This window comes from Alligator sinensis, unplaced genomic scaffold (assembly GCF_000455745.1).
Source record: "Alligator sinensis unplaced genomic scaffold, ASM45574v1 scaffold322_1, whole genome shotgun sequence".
Classification (NCBI taxonomy): Eukaryota; Metazoa; Chordata; order Crocodylia; family Alligatoridae; genus Alligator; species Alligator sinensis.
The window spans coordinates 838,416-856,931 of NW_005842154.1; the positions used below are offsets into that span (position 1 = coordinate 838,416).

At 48.1% G+C, this 18,516-nt stretch overlaps 1 protein-coding gene across 10 annotated transcripts in view; it reads left to right on the forward strand.

Annotated features, from left to right (window-relative positions):
• Positions 1-18,516, forward strand: part of KCNAB2 (potassium voltage-gated channel subfamily A regulatory beta subunit 2) — an 86,450-nt gene that overhangs the window by 11,894 nt on the left and 56,040 nt on the right. For 6 of the 10 annotated variants that reach the window (XM_025206387.1, XM_025206389.1, XM_014520792.2 and 3 more), the window contains 2 exons: positions 10,216-10,335; positions 11,018-11,059. In XM_025206387.1, coding sequence (XP_025062172.1) covers positions 10,259-10,335; positions 11,018-11,059 — 119 coding nt within the window. In that variant the 5' untranslated portion in view covers positions 10,216-10,258. Of the gene's footprint in view, positions 1-1,499; positions 1,581-10,215; positions 10,336-11,017; positions 11,060-16,639; positions 16,680-18,516 lie in introns of those variants that run through there. The other 4 variants (XM_025206390.1, XM_025206388.1, XM_014520793.2 and 1 more) reach the window with 3 other exon arrangements.

Genomic DNA, 18,516 nt, shown 5'->3' on the forward strand with positions numbered 1-18,516 from the left:
CACTCTGCACTCCCAGGGGGCAGGGAAGATCTATGAGGGGCTCGGGCAGGGCCCAGGAGGCTGTAGGAGGGAAGGAGGGGCATGAGCAGGTCCAGGGGCCTGTGGGAGGGAGTAAGGGGCACCAGCAGGACCGGGGAGGGGCTGTGGTGGGGAGTGAGAGGCCTTTCATTTTAATCACGGATTTTGGGGGTTTTATCAGAGAATTTGCAATTTTTTATATAAGGGAAAACCAGGATCCCTGGTAATGATCAGCCCTGTCCCCTTGTTTGCTTCTTTCTTACCAAGAAGCATGTTAGGAGGACAGCAGTGTGTGCAATGCTAACACTATCAGTTACCCTATGGCTTGGCTCCTCCAGGACCATGCTGGGTCCCCTGGGAGGGCTTGAGCATGCAGGTGCAGGACCTATCCTTACATATCCTTTGCTGTCACTGACTCTGCATTGTCTCTTCCCTCCAGCTGCACTTTGGAAAGTCTAGTGCACTCCTCCCTTACATAGCCCTATTCCCATCTTAACTGAGCACCCAAGTTCTACTGGTGTTCCCAGCAACACCCCGGGAGGAAAGGAAGCAAACTGGATGAGAGAGAGGTGCTATGAGGGACTGAATCATGCAGGGGCCTTGTGGTTGAGCAGCGACTAGGACAAAGGCTGGTGCACCACCCAATGGGCCAAGCTTCCTCTCTGCTACTCCAGAAACAAAGTGCATGGGAAGCTTTACTTCTGGGTATTTATTATTCCAAGCTCCTGGCACATCCTGCCCTTGCACCGGGCACTAGGCTTGTGTCAGTTACTAGATTTGTGGATGCAGTTGTCAGGGTAGAAAGCTGAGGCCCCTAATGACTTCATCTTCCCGAGCCAGCAGAAGTATGCAGTGAGAGAGGCAAGTCACTCACCATGGGTGTCACCTTGATGGGGTCAGTCTCCTTTGGCAACCTCCTCCAGCCACGGAGTGTGTCAGGTTGCCCTTGGTACACTCCTTCCGTTCTGTCCTGTTCTCTCCCCCCAACTGTGTGTATCTTGTTTCCGGAGGCTCTGGCTCCTCCAGGTCTCGCTGAGAAGCAGTGGTTTTGGAATGGTCCCAGCCCCGCAGGATGCCTGGCGCCTCTAGCATCAGGGACTGAGCAGAGCACTGGTGCAGAGAGCTTGAAAGGTATTTTGTGGTGTGATGGCTCTGAGAGGCAATGGAGGGCAAGGGAAGCAGGGACTGCACACCATGAGCACTGCGTGTCTGTGGGGCAGGCTCAGAGATGCAAGGAAAGATGGGGTTATGGTTAAGAGACTGAACGGGAACACAAGTCTCAGTTGACTTCACAGCTCTGCCCCAGATGCCTTGTTTGGCTGCCATGACCCTGGGGTGATTGCACCTTTTTCGCTTTGGCAATCTAAGCACACCCAGCTCAAGTTGTGGGGGCCGTGGTCCGTCTCTGTCTGAGAACAATTCTTTTGCTCACAGAACTGGCTGCCAGACCCTGTTAATAGTAACCATATCCCATCCTGCAGGTGCACCTGGGTTTGGGACACTTGAGTCCTTCCCTGGAGGAACCTGTCACCAGTGGTACTGTGTCCAGCAGACTTCTCAGGGCAAGTATGCATATGGCAATTCGAACAAAGGGTTTTCATCAGTGACCCATCTCTCTGCATGGCCAACTTTGCAAGACATCCTGTGGGATAAGACCCAGGCTATCCACATAATGCTTTAAAATGCGGTTTGAGTAACCCTATGCATCAGGTTCCCAGGGAGGGATAATTGCAGCCCTGGTGCAGGCTGTTTGAGGCTCTAGTCCAGCTGGAAGGCTGCCCAGGAGGTGAGCATGTGCTCCCTTGCTCAGTGCTGCTGGTGTCAGAGGCGGTTTGAGGTTGCAGTTGTGAAATTGTGCGCTTTGGAACGGAAGAGAGTTGTGGCTGCTGCCCTGTGCAGGCTGCAGGCAGCTTTGTCTAATGGCCTTCTCTTCCTCAAGCAGCCAGTGGGAAGGAAGCTGGCTCAGCTGTGGGAGGGGCTTTTGGCTTTGGAGCCTACAGAGGTTGAGCCCCAGCACAGCCTGAGTACCAGAACACAGGGTAGATCATTCACACGTGGCCTCCTTGTTTCTGCTCCTCTGGTGATGGTGCAGACAGAGCTCACACTGACAGCATGTTGATGGCAAAGATCCTGTGCGCTGCTTTGAGGCTTCCGTGCCAGCCTTTGTCAGAAGCTGACTCAGCCCCTGAAGACAGCCTCTTGATCACTTGAGGAGCCTTGTGTATGCTGCTGTCACTTTACTTCTAAGCTTATGTACCAGCTTGTGCATATGCTCACTTTAAATGGGGTTAGGAGTTTTCCCTTCCTCTGTTCTGTAGCACAGCTTTAGAATTGGACACACTTCTTTTGTCTTGGACTTTTGAAATGGCCTGAGAGAGCTAGGCACCCCTGTCCCATAGACATTTCAGAAAAGTGAGTGCCTCATTCCTTTTGGGGCTTATTCTAAGCCTTCCCAGACTAGAGCCCTCACCAGTAGAGTGCCTGGCATGCTCTGGAATCCAGAGAATTAATTGGAATCCTGTTGCGGTTAGCAAAGAGAGAAAGGGAATAGAGCAGGGACTCTGAGCATGGGGCACATGCAAGTGTCAGCTGGCACAGCCAACAACTCTTCTATCTCCTTCAGCTAGGAAAAAAATGTAGGTTCTGTGTCAGGGAAGGTTGGTTCAAGTTATAGGGGAAAAACAGGGCAGAGGTGCCTCAAAGTTGCTTAACAAGCCCCCTGGGTACAGGGTGGAGTGTTCCAGGGCCCCCCATTCCTCTCAATAATCATGGGTCATACTGCTGAGAAATCCAATCAAGATGCAGAGGGTACCTGCTTTTCTTGTTTACCTGTACAAAAATCTTTCTGTTGAGGCTTTCTTACCACAACATAGAGGGTATTTCTGATTCTTTGCTTTGATTCATGTAAAAGCCACATCTGGCTGGGGAAGGGCAGAGCCACAGCTGAATCTCTTCCTATGTTTTTTAATGAGCCCAATGACCAGGGATCCTGGTTTTCTCTGATTTAAAAAAATTGCAAATTCTCTGATTAAAACCCCCAAAATCTGTGTTTTTCCATGATTAAAATGAAGTGCCAGTATACATAGGTATCAGTTGAACGCAATGTTTTATTGATGCATTTATGATTTTAAAGCAGTTTGGAAGCCTACCAGTGCCTCAATCACTGCAATAAAGTAAATTCTAAATACGTATAAAATTTGGTGTTTGATTTTGGGTTTTTTATCACAGAAAATCAGAGCTCCTTCTGCCCCCTTCACTCACCAGGATGTGGGTCCAGTTGCAGCTGCCTGCCCCACCCTCCCTCTTTGTGGTGCCAAGCAGCCCTGATATGGCAGTGCCCTGCCCATACCATGGCCCTTCATTCCCCTCCCACAGCCCCTGCCCCCCCTAGCTGCCAGAGCTATGGGGCCAGGGACCCACGTCCACAGCCCCTTGCCCCCCACAGCAGCGCCTGAGCCCTGGCTTCCGCATGTGGGAGGTGGCAGCGCTGCTGTGCTGGGCCACGGAGCCCAGCTCCCTTCCTCCATGGGCAGTATGGCCAGAGCAGGGCCTGTTGAGAAGGGAGAGGGGGGACAGCTGCCACTGCAGGCTTTGGGCTCCCTGCCCTGCTACCCTCCCCTTGGGGCCTCCGCAGCACAGCAGAGACCCAGCACAGCAAGGCAAAAGCAGGGCCAGATGGGAAAGTTAGGTGCTACTACTGGGAGCCTTGCACTGCCATGGTGAGGCACTCCCTGGCCGCCCAGCAGCAGCAAGAAGCACAGCTCCACACCACCCAGCTGCTGCTGGGTGAACAGGGGACACCTCATCATGGCAGTGTGGGGCTCATGGCAGTGACACCAAGCTGCCCCTTAGTCTAAGCCTTCTCAAACTAGAGCCTTCACTGGTAGAGTGCCTGGCATGCTCTGGAACCCAAAGAATTAATTGTAATCCTGTTGCAGTTAGCAAAGAGAAAAAGGGAATGGATCAGGGACTTTGAGCATGGTAGAGTGGTCAGAGTGAAAAAGAGACTCTTGCCGTGCTGGGTCTCACCCGCTGGGCTGTGGAGCCCAAGGAGCAGGGCAGGGAGCCTGAGCCTGAGCCTGCAGCAGGCAGCCCACACCTGCCCCATGCACAAATATGGGGGGCATGTGCCCCCATATTCCCCCAGGAATGCATGCAGCAGTGGGGAGCCAGCCCCCTGCCCCGCCACCTCCCAGATGAGCTGCCCATGGGGCCCGTCCCACTCCCTGCCTGGGCCCTGTGGCCACACATTCTGGCCCCAGGCCCCAAGCCCCACACACCACCCCAACTGGGAACCAGCCCCAGCCCTGCTTATTCCCTCCTTCACTATGGGGTCCTCAATCCCTCCCTCCATCAGCTGCTTTCTAGGCTGCCTGGCTGCTGTGTGTAGATGTGCATGCACACATGAGCATGACAGCCACTGCCTGACCGCTTCCCCCAGCAAACTGGAACTCTCAGTGCCCACCTGCAAGGGGAAACCCACTGTTTCCTTAAAATGAGAAAATCCAGGTTTTTCTCCTTAAAATGAGAACACCGGGGTTTTACTGCATTTTTCTGTTGTGGACGGAAAACCCTTACCCCTGTTAATGAGTATATTTGGTATTAAGAATGCAGCTGCTCACGTGCTTGAGGCAGATGTATGCAATAAAACACATGCACAAGACAGCTTGCAATATGGATTGTGACTGGTTTGACCAGCTAATGGACCAGAAGCCTTGCTCCCTGAGTTGTGTAATGCCAGCCCCTTGGGATGCCATTTCTCTTAATGCCTCTGTCTGATCCCTCCTCCCCACCTGCCACGTTCCTTTCAGCATATGCTTTGTACCTTTCTCTCCACAACAGCTCTGTTTGCAGCCCTTATTCTGTCACTTCGCATGTTGTATGCAAGTAGTGTGGCAGGCAGTGCCAGGGCAGGAAATGACCTGGGTTCCCACCCTTCTGCATCTCCTCTCTCTGTGTCCCAAGTGTCTGGGCACACCACAAAGTCTCTGATTTGTAGCCATCATTAAGAAATGGGAGTTTCCTCAATGCTAGAGGAGGTACAGGCCCCCACCCTCTTTTCCTTTGAAGGAGAGAGCTTGTGCTCTGAGCCCTGGAATAAATAAGTAGCCACTTCTTAGGAGGCATGACTGCTTTATTCCTGTACCAGCTCTGGCAGCAATGGTGCCGTTTCCAGAGAGAATATCTATTCACATGTTGCTCTGTGAGAAGAGCTCTTGCTGAGACCCCTTGGCCCCTGGGGCACAGCTCCTTCTCTGGGTCATCCCACAGCAGCTGCGTTTTGGGGTGAGCTCTGCAGTGCTGCAGGTTGCTTCCTTGCCTTGCTCATGTTCTGAGCCCTGCAGTTTTGGTGCAGGGGCTATAACTTGTGCTACGTTATTTTCAGCATCGCGTTTTAAGAAGCTGGGTCCCTGGAGGGATTGGTTACTTAACTGATGCAGTTGATTTCTATTGGGTAGCCCCAGCTGCAGAGCAGCTGGGAGTCTGCTCTGCATTCTGGTCAGGTTGGAGCGCTGTGTGCCTGTGTCTGGAATTCAGAGTTCCTGAAGGATGCTGGAAAAGGATTAGGGAAATGTTTCATTTTCTCTGTGGGATAAAAGCACAGGGGTGATTTTCACCTGAAAGCGCTTCTCATTGGGAAGGAAGCCCCTTTTAAAAATGAAGTAAAAGCTAATGTGTATAAAAGGGCACTAAGTGTTTCTGCAGTAATGGGCCGACCTAGGAGAAGGGACCTGACAGCGGACAGCACCGCATGGATGTAGAATTAAAAGGGGACATGCAGTTCTTAGAGAATAAATGTTACATGCCGCCAAACTATGCTTCCCTCCAGAGCGCCTAGGGAGAGATCTGAAGCATGTGAGCAAATGCAGGATAAACATCTTAGCCCACTTGCTTTCCTGAGTGTGCTCTGTCATGTTCCCTTTCTGGGGGTGGGAGGGCATGCAGGGTGGGAAGGCTCCACGCTGGCTGTGCAGGAGCCCATGACTGTCTGAGAGCATTTCTTGTCTGCAGCCCTGCAGTCTGTGGAAAGGGGGCATTTCCTGGCCATACACTAGGCTTCTTTCCTCGCCTGCTGTTGTGAAGCATCTTCTGTCTTGCTTGTCCAGACTCTGCAGTTTCTCATGAGAACAAGTGGCTGTTGCAGGGGGGGAGTGGGGAAATGCGGCTGATTTCCTTGCTTTGAGCATTTTTTTGTGGCTGGCAAGGAGAGGGAAGGAGGCAGAACAACTTGAATTGTCTGCAGATTAGTTGATCTCTCCATCTCAACTTTGCTCCCTGCTTTTGTTTCTAATATTCTTTTTCACTCTGCCCTTACTCTCCTGCCAGGAGCCTTCCCTCAGTCTGTTGTGATGCGTAGCACTCTGCTGTTTGCATTCCCCCGTTCTCCTCAGCCAGGCCATGGGAACGGATTAGTGCTAGGCTGTACAGGGTGCTCTTTGGGATGGGGGTTCTGTGCAGATGCTTTCCGCATGGTGCTTTGGTGGGACCTTCTGCATGGTTCCCCTTTGCTAAGTTCCATATCAGAGGCAGCTGGGGGGCTGGGGTGGCACTTGGTTGACAGCCTAGGGGTTGCAAGTTCAAGATCATAACAGAAGCACTTGCGAATTCTGCTAAATACTTTGTCACACAAGGACACAAAAAAGAAAGGAAAAGAGGGAGCCAAAAAGGGGTAGAAGTTTCATTAAAGCAGCACCTGGCCGGAGCTGAGCCTGCACTTTGTCACCTGGGCAATTGCAGCTAGTCATCTCGTGCTGCTGCACCCGTAAACCAAAGGAACAAGTCATTTGAGAAGGCACAGGTACGAGAAACCACACATTCATGTTTCTCTACCCCACAGATGTGTTTGTGGAAGACAAACCCCTGGCAGATAAGTGTGCATGTGCAGCAGTGTGCATAGTGCCCGGGCCACAAAGGCTTTGAATTATGTGTGCTGAAGGCCTGGCTTGCACAGAAACTTGAACCAATGTCAGTACTTTGGTTTATTTCAGTTGGTGCAAAGCTCTGTGCAGATCCTATGATTTCAGTCTAGGAGCAGCTTATTTTGAGATAGAGAAGGCCTCCACCTGCTTGACCTAAGGTAGAACAAAATAAGTCTGGGTTAAATTGGAAGAAATGTTCACGCGTCCTTTGGCATGGGCTTGTTCAAACCACGCTGTAAATGAAGTGGGGTAGATCTGGCAGAGGAGTTCCTCATGACAGTAAGTCTTCACAGAGTTTATGTCCAGGCCGAAAGATGGTTTTTCTTTTAAAAAATAATAATCTTGGATTTCCCTTCTGGCCATTAACAGAAATGCAAATCATGCAATTTTATGCAAATGAGCCCACTTTATTGTAGGACTCGCCTCCTGCTGCAGTGGCTAATGTTGTAATCCCATTTCTCTGATCACATGCAAGTCCAGGAAGGAAACCCATATGGCAGAAAAGCATCACACACGCATTCACCCCCCACACACCCTGGCAAAACAGTTGTTATTCCAAGAATCTCTGTTCTTCATAGTTTCCCTCTGTGGTCTTAAAGCATCTCCCATCCAGGTCAGCATCTCAGTAGCACAGCGCCACGCTCTCCAGTTATCTATTCTGTGCGACAGATCTGTTCTGTCTTGTTCTGCCTTCCTTGTGGTGAAGGGTTGGCAAATAAGGAGGGTAACTCGCCATCCGAAATGGGATGGTCTGAGCTGCTCAAGCTGCGGCTGTTTCAAGGTGGGCCTCCAGCACCCAGGAACAACTGTGTTCCCATTCATACCCAGTCTTCCTTCCTCCAAGCACATCCGGCTGCCTTCCCCTCTGTGAGCCCTACAGACCTGTTCCTTTACATCATTTGTCTTGTAATTCTCAACTTCCGAGTATCACAGGTTCCACAGGACTTGGAAACTGCAGCAGTACAGAACATATGGCCTGTGTCAGACTTCACCACTTTCTCTGGAGTCTGGGTTTTTTTCCAGGCTTACTGAGGGCCTGCTAAGAGTCGGTGTGATGGTCACAGGAAAATCTGCTGATGTTTTAAATAGAAATTCAAGGACTTGAAAGAGGCATGGGAATGGAGCAGTGTGTTGCTTCACTCACTTAGTTTTAAGCAGAGAGCATGTGAGGTCATAGCACACAATGCACTTAATGGAATATGATGGTCTCTCCCTGGCTGTAACTCACGTGGTTACCAGTCCCCAATATCATTGCTCCCACCACACAAATGGTGAAGTAAATTTACTAGCCAGACTCTGGGATAATCCTGCGCTGCCAGTGCACTGGGACATTTTCTACTCACCAATAGCTCAGCTCCCCTCAAAACACCCCGTATGGTCCACCCTTTCAAAGCTCTTTGACTTTTCCTTACTTAATAGCATGAAGAATGGTGAGCACAAGTACCAGTCAATCACCACATCATCTCTGGTCCTATAGTCAGTCAACCAGGATTAACTGGCCACACTGCTATTGGGCACTTCTCAGCTATTTTCAAACTGGACAGGGTCACTGTGACTCAAACCTATACCAGTGGGGCCTTCCCAATGACAACAAATACCAAGTTCAAACCATGCCCCACATTGTTGACTTGTGTCCATTTACTGTGCTACCTGGTGGCCTTCAAGCTCTTCACACTGGTGATGACATTGTCTTAAGATGGCTGAAATAATATGCCAAAACCACATACACTAAATAAATACTGCCTGTAAGAGACAGTAAGCTACCTAGGAAACAGAGCTTTACCTTGGACTGGTATTGTTCTGCAGTTGGCTTTTGGGGTTTATTTTAGTGCAGGGAACGGGATGGGGTTAACTGTTCAGGGCAGTTGACTGATTAAAAATAGAAAGCCAAGTACCAGAGGGGCAGGCATCCCATAGAGTGACAGCTCCACACAGAGTCCCTCCCAGCACAGCAGCCGCTGCTGTCATTTGTAGGTGGCTGTTGTTTTTCATCCTGCTTCAGGGAGCTGCATCATACTCCCCTTTGCTTTCTCCTCTGCAGGCAATGATAATGTGAAGTGCATTCTCTTTCTGGAGTTGCAAGTCACAACTGATGAGTAACCACTGCACCATGATCCTTGAGCTACACAGTAACTCAGGGAAGTGTGAGTGACTATTTTAGAGACTAATGTCCTGAGCCTGCCAAGGTTTACAGAGGTGCTCTAGTTTTAAGCATGGAATTGGGTTCCATTTGAATTCATTGGGATTCCACATGTGTTTAAGATTACCATGTGCTTGTTGCCCTGGTGTTTCTGCGCAGAGGTAGCAACAATTTAGGCGTCATGTCACCCAATGATGCTCATCTGTGTTGGTACTTAAAGTACATTCAGTTCTGGTCACTATGAGCACTGGCAGATGTGGAAAAAAACAAGCTTTGCTGGAAGCAACAGTACATTAGTTTGACCCAGCTCTGCAGCATCTGTATATATTGGGCCCTTCAGCGGGGCTTTTTGGCACTTTTATCTAATAGCTGATTGAATCAGCTATTAGATAAAAGTGCCAACAAACTCCACTAAAGCACCCAATCTATATAGACATTGGGAAAGCCAGGTGTAACTAAGGCACTGCCTCTTAGCATGCACCAGGTTTGCCATAAGAGCACGCCAAGTTTAATGTAAAGTGCCTTTTTTTTCCCCACATCTGCAGGCAGCCTATCTCAAAAAGGCTATAACTGAAGTCAAAGGGGTTGATGGGGAAGTTTTGATATGAAGAGAGAGAGACTTTGAGTAAAGACGAGTAAAGGGGACAAGACAAAGCCATAGATGGGGGAAGCTCATCAGCCTTTTGCATAAGAGAAGAGCAATGGGGAGTTCAAGAAAATCAAAAGGCAGAAAGGGAAACACCATAAACAAAGACAACCACAGCTCGCTTAAGCAGAGTTGAACTGTACTGCTGGTCCTGCTATGGGGCCTAAACCAACCACAGACAAACTAAGGCCAGGCTGAGATTTCTTCTGCTGATTATGTTGCTCCGGGAGTATCCTTGCAACCCCTGGGAATGGCAGCAGACTGGTGGTCTCAGTACCATTTGCAATTCCCAGGGGCAGTGACCTGCCCAGTGTCTCATGGGGACTTAGCAATAGAGATAGAAATAGACCCCAAGTCCCAACTCCCATGTCAGCTGTACAAGAGAAATATTCCCTGTTCATCAAGAAGATTAATGATGGGAAATGTAAACATTCTTGTGCTTGGAGAAGTTCAGTACATTCTAATTTGCAACTTTTCCCCCTATTATTTAGAGAGTAAAAAAGGAAACTGAGTTTGAAAACTGAGGCTGGCTCCATGTATCCAGAATCCACTACTGACTCCCCCGCCAGACTCTCGCTAAGACAGACGGGCTCTCCCGGGATGATTTACAGGTGAGCCAGTTAGCAGCTTCTGCACCTTCCTCTACTAGCCTGTGCATGGGGTAAAGGTATGTTTTTCATGGGAGCCAAGGGGGTAACATTTTTAGTGGTTTTCAGAGAACAGGGTGTTGTGATTGGTGTAGTGGCTTGAGGCAGACACAACAATGACATAAAATCCCTCGTGTGCTTTTTGAATGTGTTGGTCAAAAATAATTGTCCAGAGCTGCACAAACCCTTGGTGTAGACCAAGCAACATTGGAGTACCTCTCAGGGCTCTGGTGTGGGCTACCTCAAGTCAGTTGCTCTTCAATATTTCTTTCAAAGTGCTCTGCTTCACTGAAGGGCTTACCTGTAAATTACCTATATCCACCTTTTGTACATGTTTGCAGGATGTTCTGTTATATTATGGGAGCCAGAAGCCATTTGCAGGTAGCCTGACCAGATAATGTGCTGATAACTGCTTCCTAACACTTGGTGGAGCTGTTGTCTTTCTTTCACAGGACCTTTCGCTCCCAAGTGAAGGGAAACCCTGAAGTCATTAAAAATATTAGAGATGGGGGTGAGCCCTAGAGGCTCACTAGCATACAAAAACCACTGCACAATGAGTTGACTGGTTTGTCCATGTCTGACACTTCACTTGTCTTTTAATGTGATGTGTAGAATGTTTCTTCTTTCTTTCCCTTGCTGTCGGAAGTGCTCGGTACGGGAGTCCCAAACGACAGCTGCAGTTCTACAGGTAACCAAGTCTTTTACCTCTCATAAAACAATGCAGCTGAAAAGTAGTTATGGGCCTAACTGTAGAAAACCAGATTTCAGAAGGAGCCTCAGTCCATGGACTGTATCCCCATGGTTATCATCGAACTCAGTAGGTGCCATCTCTGACAGCCTCTGGGAATAGATATTCTACAGTGGAACTGCTCGACATGTCAAACTCAACCAGCACCCTATGTTGATGCAGTCAGATTGTCATGCTGGTGCTGGGCTCAGGGTGTTCTTGTTGTGGATATTCAACTGTGCCAATTGGGGATTAGCTGAATGATTGTTTGAATTATTGTGGTGGCTGCATTCAATTTAAGTGTAGGTAAAATGAATGCATGTGTATGCACTCCTCGTACAATCATTAAGCAAAGTAGAAAGTGCTTTCAAATGAAAGTCTGTGTGCCTGCAAGATCAGGAGTGAAGTTGTGGAAATAATTCCAGGCTAGCTTGCCCCCTCCTTACTTCTTATCTCGGTGGTATGGGCTGATTTGACCTTTTCCAGATACAATAGGTGGGCCAAAACAGGCAGTACAATCTTATCCTTTGTTGTGAGTGTCTCCACTTGTGGATGCCTGGCCTGAGACACCTTAGAAAGGCCTGATTCTCCCTGGTGAAAAACAGGTTCTGCAGAATAGTGGTAAAAGAAGCAAAAGAGAAGGCTGCAAGCCTGTGGCATTGTGGGTGCAGACAGAAATGCAGTTTCCTGATCTAACTCATGGTTTGCACAAAACACCATGAGTTAGACCAGGGGTCAGCAACCCCCAGCACGCGTGCCAAGCATCTCTGCAGTCTTTCTCCCCTAGCTCTGCGGGGGCCCCCCTCCCCACACACACACACAGCTCAAGTGCTGTGTCTGGATGGGAGAGGGGAGAAAGCAGGAAGGGAGCTCATTCTGGGGCTTCCCCAGCCAAGCTGGAGTAGGGGGACAGGTTGATTGGAGCTCCCCAAGGTGGGGGGCTCCAATCCACCCACCCTACCCCACCCTCTAGTGCCAGCTAGGCAACCCCCAAAATGAACTCCCTCCACTCCCTTCCTCCCCATTCTGAAAATAGCACGGGGACCAGAGCTGGGCTGTGTCAGCCAAGACCTGCTCCCAGCATGCACAGACAGAAATTAATGAAGGTGCTCCATGTTGGAGCACCTTCATCTGAACCCTAATGCAATGAGGGTTCAGATTGTCATGGGATAGGGCTCTTTTAAAGTGGTCTGCAGCTGTACACTTATGTTTGGTCATGGCTGTACACCACTTTCTGGGGCCAGATTGGGCAAAAATTGTCACATCTGTCTGCACCCTCTGTCTTCACTTTGCAGAGATTTCAGGTCAGAGCTAGCCAGGGAAAAGTCCCTATGCCCAAATGGCTTCATTCCTATCTTTCCCTCTAGTCCCCTGGAAATGTAGGTTTGCATTGAATCAGCAGTTCAGGAAAGCCTGGGATCCACCTCCCAATGTTTCTTCCAGGTTTGCTACAGCATGGCTTTCTGCCATTCTGTGAGCCTGCTGCGTGTGGACCAAGATCACAGCAACATTCTTTGTCATGGCATCCAGATACACAAAATACAAGAGCATGTTGGTGTCACTTCTGCCAGCTTCTGACTGCATAGCACCTCATCTGTATTTGTCAGAGTGGGAACTGCTGTACATCAGCAATGTGTGTGTAGGCTCAGACCAGACCTATTAGTTTTTCCCTAGAGTCCCTCTGGGATCCTGGCCAGCCCCCATTCATCTAGTGTGTGCATTAAGAGAAATGTCATCCGCTTGCATCAAAAAAATGGTAGCATTTTTTTTCAGCCTTTTAATGTCTAAAATTAAGAAACCACTTCCCCTTGCCCCAGTCTGTGCTGAGGGCATACAAGAAACAGTTGCTAATGCTGCCAGTGGTTGGTGCTAACAACAAACTGTGGACCCCAGGGCTTTTCCAAACAGAGCTTCTGGTGATCAGAGTCCCAGGCTGCTTTCAGTACATGCTCAGGAATGGGAGCCCTTCCTTTTATTTTTCAATGGGTAAAAATTTTGTTCGCAGCTCATTGTACGTATGTCTTGCTGTGTGAATGGAACAGAATGGAAGTGTGGTAGGGTGTGAGAGAGAGAGATGAGGTGAAAACCTGAGAGAGAGACATGGTGTGCACATTTGTGAACAGTTTTTTGCACCGCTTCTTTTTTTGAACTGCTAACAGATGACGTTTTTCTCTGCATGTATTTATAAATATAAAGGTGGTAATCAATCAGGGCTATAGGCACTATGCAGTAACATGCACAGAAATAACTGGCTAATTGAAGTGAAAGCATTACTCATCAGTGCTGCACAAATAATGCATATAGTTTTTTGTAAATATGTCTTTATTACCTTGAGCTGTCAGCAGCTGGTTTATGGTAATCTGGAAAGTTCTAGGTGTGGAAGAAGTCCTAGTGAATCATTCAGATGATTTGTTTGGGCCCACAGCTATGCGGTGTTAATGCTTGAAGGAGAGAAACTTTCTAGTCTTTCTCGTCTAGTCCCTTCCAGTCTTCCATTTGTTGCACATGATGTATGCTGTCTTGGGGCCTGACCCTGCCTCAACGCACATCACAAGTTCATGCTTGCACATCCCAGTAGGCAAACACAGCCATGCTTCAGGGCTACAGGGCCAGGGACCTAGGTCCACAGCCCCCCACCCCAGCAAGAGGTAGCAGCTGCTGCAACAGAGCAGAGTCTGGCTCCCCTCCATGCAGCCTGCCTGCTGCGAGCTCAGGCTGGGGGACTGGCTCCCTGCCACTGCACGCACTCCTGAGGGGGCAGGAGGGACCCTTGCCCCCCAGATCTGTGCATGGGGCGGGGGCAGGTATGGGCTGCCTGCTACGGGCTTGGGCCCATCCTACTGCCCTCCCCTGGGTCCTTCACAGCCCAGCAGGTACAACCTGGCTGGAGGGAACAGTAGGGCCGCACAGGAATCTCCTTGCCTCTGCGAGCTCCACGCTGCCCTGGTAACACGTCCCCTGCCCACACAGCAGCAGAGGGGTGCAACCCCATGCCACTGCCCCTGCTGCTGCCACCAGGACAAGGGATGTGTCCAGAGCAGCGCAGAGCTCGCAGCAGCAAGGAGATCCCCATGCGGCCCTGCTGTTCCCTGCAGCGCCAACTGGAACTCTGCCAGCCTGCAGAGAGCTCTTTGTAAAACTGCAAAATCTGTGGGTTTCTCTGTTAAAATGAGAAATCTGCGTTTTCCTCTAGTAAAGGGGGAAATCTGCATTTTTCTCCATTTTTCCTTGGGAAGTGGAAAACCTAGATCCCTGCTGATCAATATTGGATAGAATCGGGCCCAGTGTTTTAAGGTTATTTTGACAGCATGGTGAGGCCTCCGCAGAGATTGACAGGCCAGTTCCTGACCACACTCTGGCCCTACTGTCCTATGCCAGGAGGCTAACAAGTTGGAAAGCATAGCTGACTGTGGTTCCCCTTGTGTGGAAGACTTCCTGGGGGCGTGGGCTCAACATGGATGGGTCGACACAGCCCCAATTCCCAGCTGGGGTAAGAAGTATATTCTCGCAGAAGAAGGTGGCCCATCTCTGGCAGTCCTCAGTTGCCTGCACATCATGGTGTTACTTAAATTGCCAATTGCTCAAATCATGAGCGAGACTTTATAAAGGGGGATAAGGCAAGGTGTCACGTTTATTGATTACATGAGTTAGGCATAGAGGTTCAGACACACTATTCATACAAACACACACAAATCATCATACACATCAATACACACAGGCATACACATACACAAAACAACCATTTTATTTACACCAGATATAGTTACCAGCAACAGTTGCTCAATATCAGCCCAGGGTGGCCAAGCCAGGCTTACTGAGTAGATGATGATGATTTGAAGATAGCAGATTTGAAGATAACAGCTGGAGCAGGGTGAACAGATGTATCTGTGCTCCGATGAAACAGCAGTAGAGAAAGAGACTCACCCAACTTGGCATTTTCAAAGTGTTCTTTTATAGGGATTGGCATCCTTTGTTTCAGGGCTTTGGGGTTTTTCCATACCCAGCTTCTGGTTCTGCGGTTGTTCTTCTTTTGTCTTCAGCTTACTTCAGCCTTAGAGTGTTTTTGCTGCCCGTCTGGCAGGATGGGTGCATTCTTTCTTCTGTCATAGTTACATGTAGACTGGAGCAGAACTGAGGCTGCCACGACTTCCACTAGGGGCCAGAGGCAGGGTTGTCGGAGTACCATCAGAACCTGTAGCGAATTCCATATTGAGCGCACCTTAGACCAGAGGGCTTAGCCCCCAACTCGAGCTTTCCCTCCTCCTGATTTTGAAGCATTTAGAATGTAGTAGCTGTCTTGAGCTTTTTGTGTTCATTTTCCCCCTGCTCCAATCCTTCCCCTTCTACCATAGCTTGGGGCAGAAAAGAATTCAGCTCCACAGCGGAAAAAACAGAGCAGACACCGCACCAACATCCCTGTGTTGCTCTTTTATAGCTTCTCCACTATCCAGTTACAAAGTGTTGGAGTTCTTGCCTACTGGGGATTCCGTGCCACCCAGGGCCGGCTGAATCCAGGTGCTCTGCTCTTTCACTGAGTGGCTGGGAGGCTGGTTACCTATGAGGGTAATCACTGAGCAAGTCTCAACTTGCAGATGTTAATTGTTTGTTGGTTCCATCCAAAGAGCCTTAATGGTTCTACTGTATGATGAGAGATTTGGGTTGGTTTCTACTCTCACATGGGCACAACTGAACCAGAATGCATGCATTTGGCTCCAGATTTCCAAACCAAGTCAACTCTGAGCTGAGACTCAGCTCGGGACATTTCACCATGAAGCAGACCTTTTCAGGATGTCAGATTGCATTCATTAGAGGTTTGCAATGAGAGTCTCAGCAGAACTGTAGCTCACACTAACAATAGGAGATTTTATGTCTCCCTGTGTATAACGGTATTGCTTTTAGCTTTGTTTTCGAACACCATCATGGAGGAGAGTTTTGCTTTGAATTTTTCACCTTGTCAGGACTTATGTTATCATTGGCAGTGCTTTTGCACCAGCGTATCTGTTGAATCCAAAGGAGTCCAAGCACAGTTCCCTAGGTTCACTTCCTGGTGCATTATCGCAGTGTACCTTTGTTACAGCCCCAGCTTGTTAGAAATGGAACCTGTTACTGGGCCTTCCATAGGTTCTGGCAAAAATCTGCTTTACAAAAAGTAAATGTTGCCAGTATTCATAAAGCAGCTGCACATCCACAGGCTTTTAGAGGAGGAGGAGGAGGTCATTAATAATTTAGCTTCTGTTTGCTAAGAGGAAAATATCCTAATAGAACTAATGGAGTGCTGCTAAAAATCTTGACTCTGGAGAGACTTGCCTTATTCACCAATTGTGTTGGACGCTTAGTGCCGACACTCCCATAATGAAAAAAAAACCCAGCTGTGCTGTCTTTATAACTATCTCACAAAGCCCTGATAAGCTAGAAGTTTCTTTTTTAATGAGCAGGATTCCAAGAAAGCGGGTGAGTTTGTGTTCGTCTTGAAGCTGTAGGATCAGGAGCTGCAGAGTCCCTCTGGTCTCTGAAATATACACATACATCTGAGCCTTCCTAAAGCAGCAAGTAATCTTCAGCCTCTTGTATTTATTTCAAAGTAAGATGCCTGCTTCTTTGGTAGAAGAAAAAACTTAAGTTCATCTGTTTTTCAACTGTAGGTAAATGAGAAACAAATCTGTTACAAAAGCAACCAGTACAGAGCTTGGTACGTGTCAGGATTAAGTTTGTTCTGTTTGTAGATTGACTGAGTATATTAAAATCAGTGCTGCTGGCTCATAAATATTATGCATTTTTTTTAGTTTTAAACCTGGTGTTACGATAGATTTGAATGAATTCTGGGAAACTGGTATCTTGAAAGAGCTAATTGAGCTATACAGTTGCATTCAGGGTTTGTAAAGTGTGTTTGTGTCTTGGAGAAGTCAGTCCTAGAAAATTTTGAACTGTTAGACTAAAGCAAGCTCTGTGCTTACTCTTTAGAGGATCAACTGGCTGTAATTCACTCAAATAGTCCACTGCTGACCTGCTTACTTTAGGTGGCTGCTTTGTTGAGAGAGATTATTTAAACATTATCATCCACTTGTTACATCTTCCAAATATGAGAAGGATTTTTAGTGTGTTTATTTGTTGCTTATGGTCTGGAAGAGGCAGTTCTCTGTGCATTGGTGTGTATCTGAACTTTTTTAGTCTAATACTGTTATTTTTTGATGGATTATCTCTGATTAGCAGTGATTTTGATGAAACAGTAACTCCTACTTTATTACATTTTTTTGTTCAGACCTCTGCAGATCTTATAAACCCAGAGTGAGATCTCACTTTTTCATCCCATATTCACTATTAAAGTGGTTTTGTTTTCTCTGCACTTTTTTGTTCATCCTGTTTTTGTGAAAGCCACAAGAACATGACATGTTATAACCAGGCTTTGCCATCCATTCACCTACCCCTTGGCTCCCCCAGCACAGTCCTATCTGACTCCCACTGATTTTGTTGTCTCCAATGAATCTGACAATATCCAGCAGCTGGATATTGGATATGGCCAAAAGAATAATGTGCAGAATTGCCCGTTTGCAAGTCATTATCAGCTTACAGATCCTATAGGAAGTGCTGCCAAGAACGATGCTGGCGTCTGGGGTGTAGAGCACACCAAACTTCTTGCCTCCCTTCTGAACTGCAGTTCTAGTTCCTGGCAAGACTCCTCATTGTTTGATTTGTAGTAGAAGCATTTAGGGACTATGGGGCACTGCAAGGGAGAGAATGCATGGGTGACTAAGGACATGCTTGCGCCCTGTAGGAGCTGCTTGGTCAAAAGAAAAATGATTCGCCTTGAAAACCAAGGGTGTCCTTTATCCTGCATTGCTATTTGTTTGCCCATGCTCAGCACTGCTGCTCCTTCATTCCTCATACCTGGAGCTGCCGGAAAAAAACCTCATAGAACAACATGTTAATCATGGGTGTAGCAGAAAATCAATTAGTGAGAGTCCAGAATTGCTGTCCTCTGCTGCTTTCAGTGTTAGCACATCAGCATGCACCATTGTGAGTGCCAGTCATTTTCTTGTCCCTTCCTTTTCCTCGCTACATACTTTTCTTCACACTCCAGAGGGCCTAGCCCTAAACTCTGGACTCAGATTTGACAGAGATGGACCCCCCATGCACAAGTGTTGGTAGGAGAGCTGGGATGTTGTAGTGAAGGAAGAAATGCTCCAATCCTGGGATTTGATATGGAAGATGATGGGAAAATTGAGCTGCTACATGCGGAAGATACAAATCAGCTGCAGAACAAATGCAAGTGTTGTTAGCACCTAAAGCCCTGGGAAGTCCGTCAGAATGAGTGAACCTATGCAGGCAGGAGGATGCAGTTTATTTTTTTTTTATTTTAATTTCAAATATTTTATGAATCTATTAAAAAATGTGTCCGGCTGTTTAAAAGCCCCCAAATT